Here is an 8381-nt window from a genome sequence, read left to right as displayed (position 1 = left end):
AAAGTTCACTGAAATATACAAAAGATGTTCAGTAGAAAATTCAACTTTTCATGATGCACAGGAACAGGACGAACACTTCTGCTCGGGGGTCGCATAACCCCGAGCAGAAGTGTTCGTCCTGTTCCTGTGCTGTGCATCTTGTTGGCACCTGTTGGAAACAAGAATTAAATAACATCATGAAAAGTTGAATTTTCTACTGAACATCTTTTGTATATTTCAGTGAACTTTCGCAGCAATCTTTTTGTATTCATTGTATGTTGTTGCTGTGCCCTGAGTTTATATAGATATCCCTTGCTCGAAAGCCAGTCGAATCCGACTCTCGGGTTGCGGTGCTCATCTCCGTTTCAAAGCCGAAGAGCCAGCGCTGTCCGAAGACGTTTCCGTGGTCATGTGGCCGGCATGACTAAACACCAAGGTGCACGGAACGCTGTTACCTTCCCATCGAAGTGGCACCTATTTATCTACTTGCAATTTCTTGCTTTCGAACTGCTAGGTTGGCAGGAGCTGGAACTAGAGACGGGAGCTCACTCCGTCATGTGGGGCACTCGGGTCTCGAACTGCTGAACTACCGACCTTCCACAGCCTGCAGTTCAGCGTCTTAACCACTTGAGCCACTGCAGCTCCTTTATTTCTTCTTATTGAATCGTAAATTCTCTCATACTTTTAATAGATCAAAACAACTGATATTTCAGTTGCGATCAGATGCCAGTTACCTTACATGCGATTAACTGATTTAAAGACAAACGGTATCAACTCAAGTGGGTAGCCGTGTTGGTCTGAAGCAGCAGAACAAAGTTTGAGTCCAGTGGTTCAGTATCAGCTCAAGTTTAATTCTAACCCATCTTTTACTCAAGCATAGATGCAAAAAAAAAAAAAGTTTAACCGTTACAAAAAGTAACGGAGAAATACTTCCTTTAAAAAAAAACTGGACAGGGTGTAACGATCTTTAATAATTACTTTTCAGATTAATATTAATGACTTGCATCAGTCACAACCACTGCTGCTTACACAAGACTTTGAGGAATTTCAGACACACGATATAATCCGGAAGAGGAACGGTTCCCAAACGGTTTCTGGTCTGTCATTTCAGACAGAACCGTTTTAGAACTGGTTCCCTACCAGAATATATTTGTCATTTCACACACAAACGCTTCTGTCCCGTTTAGGAAATGGGGCTGAAGCATTTTACCTGTCAACCGCTTCCAAGTAGTCTTCAGTTTCCTCTCCCGGTTCCGATGCGCTTTTTCCCACCGTTTTTCGCCCGCGGGGGGGATCTCCGGCTTTTTTTTTTTAAAGTTCGCTTTATATTGTTATAGCGCTATAACGGTATAACACAACAGCATTATATCAACCCAACTTGAATGCTTGGACTGTTGTGTTATAGCACTATAGCGCTCTAAAGTGAACGTTCCCAAAAAAAAAAAAAAAGAAAAAGCCAGAGATCGCCTGCGTGGGTGAAAGACGGCGGGGAAAAGCGGTGCAGTCTGAAATGGCAAACCGCTTAAGATCCAGCTCTTTACCGGAAGGGGGAAGCCATGCGTGAAATGGCAGCCCTATACCAGTTTACTCCACGACGGATCAAAAACGGCTTCAAAACGGGTTAAAAAGGGTAATGTGAAATTCCTCATTTATACCTTATGTTGTCCTTTCTTGTCTTATCGTGAACTATAAAAAGGATACCAATGTGGCAATCTGGCCACTGGTTTTTGCTTCACTTGAGGAGGAAGGAGTTTGGCTTTGAAAAGCCTTGGATCGAACGTGACAGTTTCTCTGCGAGTGTGTGTGTGTGTGTGTGTGTGTGTGTGTGTGTGTAACACAGGCACGCTAAATGTCAAGTGAAAGCTTAGTCATGACGAACCTCTTTTTATGCCCTGTCTCTAACACCTTGAAGCTACCACGAGATCAAGAATTTGGTCTTTTGGGGAAGCATTTTATGTTTTCCTGAAACAGACCTGGTACAAAGATTCATAGATGGGATTATTATCTTCATAATTTTATTTCCACATCTACTTAGGTAATTGGCTGTTTTTCATCAGACGTTTATCTACATTCAACATGAGTGGTTTCAACCCATACATACAGATCTAGGAGCATTATGGTCTACTAATCAACATCTTTTGGTAGTCCCCAGCCGCAGGGACGTCCGACTTGCCTCAACCTTTGTAGCCCTGGCACCCATCTGGTGGAATGAGCTCCCGTGGACGATCAGGGCCTTGCAGGATTTATTACATTCTGCAGGACTTGCAAGACAAAGCGATTTCACTGGGTGTTTGGTTGAAGCAGTGGATGTCCCCCTTAACCGTTAAGATATCTGGTATCACCCAGAGTCTACACGGTACTCAGGACTTGTGTTATTTTACACTGTTGTTTTAAGTGGTTTCAGCAGCTGCGGTGGCTCAAGTGGTTAAGACGCTGAACTGCAGGCTGTGGAAGGTTGGTAGTTCAGCAGTTCGAGACCCGAGTGTGCCGCATGACAGAGTGAGCTCCCGTCTCTAGTTCCAGCTCCTGCCAACCTAGCAGTTCGAAATCAAGATATTGCAAGGAGATAAATAGGTACCACTTCAGTGGGAAGGGAACAGCGTTCCATGCGCCTTAAGTGGGTAGCCGTGTTGGTCTGAAGCAGCAGAACAAAGTTTGAGTCCAGTGGTTCAGTATCAACCCAAGTTTAATTCTAACCCATCTTTTACTCAAGCATAGATGCAAAGAAAAAAGTTTAACTGTTACAAAAGTGACGGAGAAATAAGGTAAAGGTTCCCTTACTCGAAAGCGAGTCGAGTCCGACTCTAGGGTTGCGGTGCTCATCTCCGTTTCAAAGCCAAAGCCACAGTGGCCAAAAATACCAGGTGCCAAAGTTCGGTGGGAAGGTAACAGCTTTCCGTGCGCCTTGGTGTTTAGTCATGCTGGCCACATGACCGCGGAAACGTCTTCGGACAGCGCTGGCTCTTCGGCTTTGAAACGGAGATGAGCCCCGCAACCCTAGAGTCGGATTCGACTGGCTTTCGAGCAAGGGAACCTTTACCTTTAAGTGGTTTTAACTTTATTGTATTTTGTATTGTTGGAACCAGCCCTGAGCCCGCTTGCAGGGATGGCGGGATATAAATCCAAATAAATAAATAAAACAAGCTGTGCGTCTCCCCCAATAATAGGTAGATTTCTCCCCCCCTTCCAAATCTGGAGAAATCTCTTAAACTCGGTTCCCACGCCTTCAAAAATGCATTAAGAACAGCACTTGCATACCTGATCAAGCCATTGACTTCGTCCACGATATGCCGTAGCTTGTAGTAGGCATCCGTAGGGGGCAACTTCAGTTCCAGGATCAGCCGATCGATCTTGTTTATACACACGGTCACGGCCAGCCTCTCCTGCACGGCATGCTTGATCAACCGCTCCGTGTTGAGCATGACCTACGGGGAGGATGCAGCAAAAGCGGGTGTCAGGCAAGGCGTGAGGAATCAAACGTGGATCCTTCACCTATTTGGGGAGAATGGCCTGCAGGAGGATCAACACTTGAGAAGCAGAAAAGTGTCCCCTTTTCTAAAAGTGTGCTTAATGCCACATTCACTCCCCATGACTTGACGGAAAAAAACCCTGTCACGTGGAGGAACAAGGGCACAAAGAGAGAACCACTAGACTAGATGTTATAACAGGAAGAGCTGTGACAACCTGCAGGAGAAGAGAAACCCTATTTCCCCACTGGTGCCTCCTCCCCGCGTCCAGCTGCAACCCTCCCTTCCTCCTGGATTTTGTGGCTACAGCAACTCAAAGTGCCACTTAACGTAAGAACAGAAGAGAAGCCAATGTTGGATCAGGCCAGTGGCCCATCTAGTCCAACACTCTGTGTCACACAGTGGCCAAAAATACCAGGTGCCATCAGGAGGTCCAGCAGTGGGGCCAGGACACTAGGAGCCCTCCCACTGTTGCCCCCACCCCAAGTACCAAGAAGACAGAGCATCACTTGCCCCAGACATAAGAACATAAGAGAAGCCAATACTGGATCAGACCAATGGCCCATCCAGTCCAACACTCTATGTCATACAGTGGCCAGAAATACCAGGTGTCACCAGGGGTCCAGCAGTGGGGCCAGGACACTAGTAGCCCTCCCATTATTGACCCCCCCAAGCACCAAGAATACAGAGCATCCCTTGCCCCAGACTGAGAGTTCCTATCATAAGAACATAAGAGAAGCCAGTGTTGGATCGGGCTGGACCTCTGCTCCATATGCTTATCTAATTCCCTCTTGAAGCTGTCCATGCTTGTGGCCGCCGCCACCTCCTGTGGCAGTGAATTCCATGTGTTAAATCACTCTTTGGGTGAAGAAGGACTTCCTTTTATCCGTTCTAACGCGACCACTCAGCAATTTCACTGAGTGCCCACGACTTCTTGTATTGTGAGAAAGGGAGAAAAGTACTTCTTTCTCGACCTGCTCTATCCCATGCATAATCTTATAAACCTCGATCATGTCACCCCTCAGTCATCGTTTCTCCAAGCTAAAGAGCCCCAAGCGCTTTAACCTTTCTTGATAGGGAAGGTGTTCCAACCCTTTTATCATTCTAGTTGCCCTTTTCTGCACTTTTTCCAATGCTATAATATCCTTTTTGAAGTGTGGTGACCAGAACTGTACACAGTACTCTAAACGAGGACACACCATCGATTTATACAGGGGCATTATGATACTGGCTGATTTGTTTTTAATTCCCTTTCTAATAATCCCCAGCACAGCAATGGCCTTTCTTATTGCAGTCGCACACTGTCTTGACATTTCCAGTGAGTTATCTACTAGGACTCCAAGAACTCTCTCTTCGTCAGTCTCTGCCAGTTTGGACCCCATCAACGTGTATGTACATTTAGGATTTTTTGCTCCAATGTGCATCACTTTGCACTTGGCCACATTGAACCCCATTTGCCACACTGACTTTGTCCACGATGTGCCGTAGCTTGTAGTAGGCATCCGTAGGGGGCAACTTGAAACCCCCCCCCCTTTCTGCAGCACTCATGCATGCACAGATACTGCTCTTAGCTTTTTTGGCAGGAGGGGGTTAGAAAACAATTTTTTTGTAAGCAAGAACTGTAGCCGTGGTTCATTCTGACATGCAGACTTTTTATCAGCTCAACTGCCACCCCCTTAACTATTGTACAGACGGATGGCACAGCAGCATCTCTGCCAGGCCAGAGAGAGAAACAGAATGAGAAGAGATCTGACTAACAGGAGGGAGCAACAGACACGGCAACGAGGAAGTGGCTAATTACGTGGTGGCAGCAACCACTGACAATGACATTTTTGGAGAGCAAGCATGGTACTCATTAGAAGTGAATGAAATTATTTTTGAAAAGGGAGACCCACTTGGCAGCGGGATGGGAAAGGATGCAGGGCTGAACAATAGCGCCACTTTTCCTTTAAAACTTCTGGCTGTGGAGTCTATGAATTGGCAGGGGAGCACGCTCCGTTAGTGCAGAAGGTCCTTCAGGATGCAGCTTTCCTGTCATTTAAAACTCCGTTCTCCATGCATTTTTAGTAGCTCCAATGCCCAAATTATTCCACCACCACCCATTTTAAACACACCAGTCTGACTTAGCATCATGCTCTGGTTTCAGGTTCTAGTTCTTGGCACAGAACTGTAAGTCCCTGGCTGCCGTCCCCAGTTTTTGCTTTGAACAGAAAAATGTTCTTCCTTCTTCCAAGACAATCCTCTGGACTGCTATTTATTGAGATATATGTCTGAGTGATAGAGGTAGCAAGCAGTTACTATAGATCAGTTTGATCTGTCTGTTAGAGATTGGCTGGGGTTCAGCAAAATAGCTATCAGCTTGGTAAGCTAGTGGGGACTTAGTTCTCATAGACTAAGGTACGGCATGCTGTTCTATAGCCTGTAAATATCTCTGTATATATTCACCTTTATAACTTTATAAACTCTCTGTGCACTTTCATAACTGGTCAGTCTCCAGCTTCTTATTTACAACACCCAATACTATTTGCTTCCTCTTGTGTTAGCAGACAAAAGCAGAGACATACTCACCCCCTCGGCAGCATCGATAAAAAGCACCACTCCGTCAGAAATGCGAAGACCGGCTGTGACTTCATCAGAGAAGTTTACGTGACCTTTAGAGAGTTAAATGCAACCACCAAAAGTGGAAAGTCAAGGGAAACAGAGAAGAGGGTGAATCAGAGCATGAAAAACCAACCCTGGTTTGATCTGTCGCGGTTCACAAGCTTCTAATGTGCGAGGCCAGAGGCACTCTTCGCACCCGGTGCCTGCTGACAGCACCGAAGCACACGGCTGACTTTCAAGCACACAACAACTTCACTGCAACAATAGTTCAGCACAGTTTTTCCAAGTCAAAGATGGCTTGTATTTAAAACAGGAGTTAATTCTATTCTCAAATCAACCCCCTCCCCCAGAACCTAAGTACAACTTCAATTAACTTTATCAGATGCACAGAGGATTCAAGCTAGGTGCCCGAACCCAACTCTTGCCAGAATCCAAAATGACTGTGGGCTATCCACAGATGATACTGGCAGCTGTACTCTGCACATACTCCAGTGCACTGTGGCTTGGCTCCACCAAAAATCTCTGGATAGAAGGAATTTCTATTTGTGGAGCATGAGTTTCTTGCCTCTTCCCCACTGCAGTCCAAAATGTCCCCAACCTCCCAATACTGCTGCTAGGGATTCCCAGGAATAATGAGAGGGGAGTCAGAAGTCTCCAGCAGGGGGGGAGGGAATCAGCAAAAATTCCACCACCACCCTGAAATCCTCCCTTGTATCCAAGCCTCTGTTTTTATAAATTCTAAATCTGAATTCAGGAATTAAGCAAAAGCTCCAGGTCCAAGTCAAGAGGAAGGGGAAGGTGGAAGAGCCTCCTCTAGGGGGAGATGATCGGACAGTGAGACAGGGGCTTCTCTGAAATCCTCCCTTATTACAGGCGGTGTTCCCTCTAAGATGAGTTAGTGTGAGCTAGCTCACAGTTTTTCAGCCCTCCAGCTCAAGCATTTTTTCTCTTGGCACAGGAAGGAGGGGCTCCAGAGCAAACTAATTTATGCAGGAGCCAAATCGCCCGCTCACAACTTTAATGCCAGGAGCTCACAAAGCAGAATTTTTGCTCACAGGACTCCACAGCTTAGAGGGAGCCTTGATTACAGGCCCAGAGAAGTCCTAAGGGGAAGAGAGTACTTGAGGCTCCAGTCCAAGGGAAAAGCGGCATGGCAGTGAGATTTCGGAGGCTACAACCTTGCATGTGAAGATATACAAAACTGCAAAATAGTTAAGTTGCCAGCAAAGAAATAGGGAAGTCAGTAAAGCACAGAAATCCCTGGGTTGAAACAGGGGAGCCCTTACAAAACAAGAGGAATGACCTTGAGATTGCCAAATGTTTGGTAAAAAAATCTTGGTTCCATCTATTGCAAAATTATGACCAAAAAAAAAATCAGGAAAAAAGATTCAGAAGATGATATATGGCCTAAATTATGGCCTAATGTGGCCTAACACCACGTTTCAAAGCTACATCCATAAACATGAGAAAATCAATATACAAAATATACACTAGATGGCACAATGCCAGATAAAATCCATCATATTCACCCCAAAAGATACTGAAAAAACTGCAGGCGAAACAGGTCTCTACATCAAGAATTCTTAAGAGGGAAAACCGACTTCTGGGAAAATGGCGTGACGCTTTGGGCGAGTCTCGGATCACCACCAAGCCACCCTACTCTTCTTGTCTCTTTTGGAGACCCCCCCCCATGCCTTGGCATTGAATTGGGCTTCACCCAGACCTCTCGTAGGGAGGATGGGTGCAGGGGACTTGTTCGCCCCCCCCCCCAACAGCTGAGTTATTGCTGGGTAAAGACTGTCTAGGAGGCGACTTAGATAACATGAGTTAATGGGATGAATGTGTAGAAACTGATAAATAATCATGTTATAAATAAGAAGATCCTGTATGAGAAGCTGAGCTCTGAGCAGGAGCAGGAGAGAGAGCTGTGAGAGAGGTGAGTGGGTTTCTTTTACTTGCTTTCAGCTGAGAGAATTCAGCTAAGGATATTGTGTGGGAAAACTGTGTTTAGCAGTGTGTGGAAGCACTTAGAGTTCTTGCAGAGTCCTGGCTGATTGAGTGTGGGAGAGGAACGGGCATTGTTTGACTGGGATTGCCTGTAATTGAGAGGAAGTGGAAGGGGCATTGTTTTGCCTGTGATTGAGTGCCTGGGTGAATTTGAATTTGAATAGCTGCTGCCTGACCTCTGCTGGGGGAGGCCTCTATTTAAGGAAACACTTCGGGCGCGAGCCGAAGGGCGAGCTAAAGGGCTCTTTGCCTGTGGCTCTTCATAGGTGTTCCAACCCTTTTATCATTCTAGTTGCCCTTTTCTGCACTTTTTCCAATGCTATAATA

General features: G+C 45.9%; 1 protein-coding gene across 1 annotated transcript in view; it reads right to left on the bottom strand.

Annotated features, from left to right (window-relative positions):
- The window catches only part of EFTUD2 (elongation factor Tu GTP binding domain containing 2), a 60077-nt gene that overhangs the window by 34995 nt on the left and 16701 nt on the right, over positions 1 to 8381 (bottom strand). The window contains exons 9-10 of the mRNA XM_015425152.1: positions 6015 to 6097; positions 3238 to 3404 (exon numbers count right to left, since the gene is read on the bottom strand). Of these exons, the coding sequence (XP_015280638.1) occupies positions 3238 to 3404; positions 6015 to 6097 (250 nt within the window). The remainder of the gene's footprint in view (positions 1 to 3237; positions 3405 to 6014; positions 6098 to 8381) is intronic.

This window comes from Gekko japonicus, unplaced genomic scaffold (genome assembly GCF_001447785.1).
Source record: "Gekko japonicus isolate JY-2015 unplaced genomic scaffold, Gekko_japonicus_V1.1 scaffold4040, whole genome shotgun sequence".
Taxonomy (NCBI): Eukaryota; Metazoa; Chordata; class Lepidosauria; order Squamata; family Gekkonidae; genus Gekko; species Gekko japonicus.
This window is presented reverse-complemented; position numbering and strand designations above follow the sequence as displayed.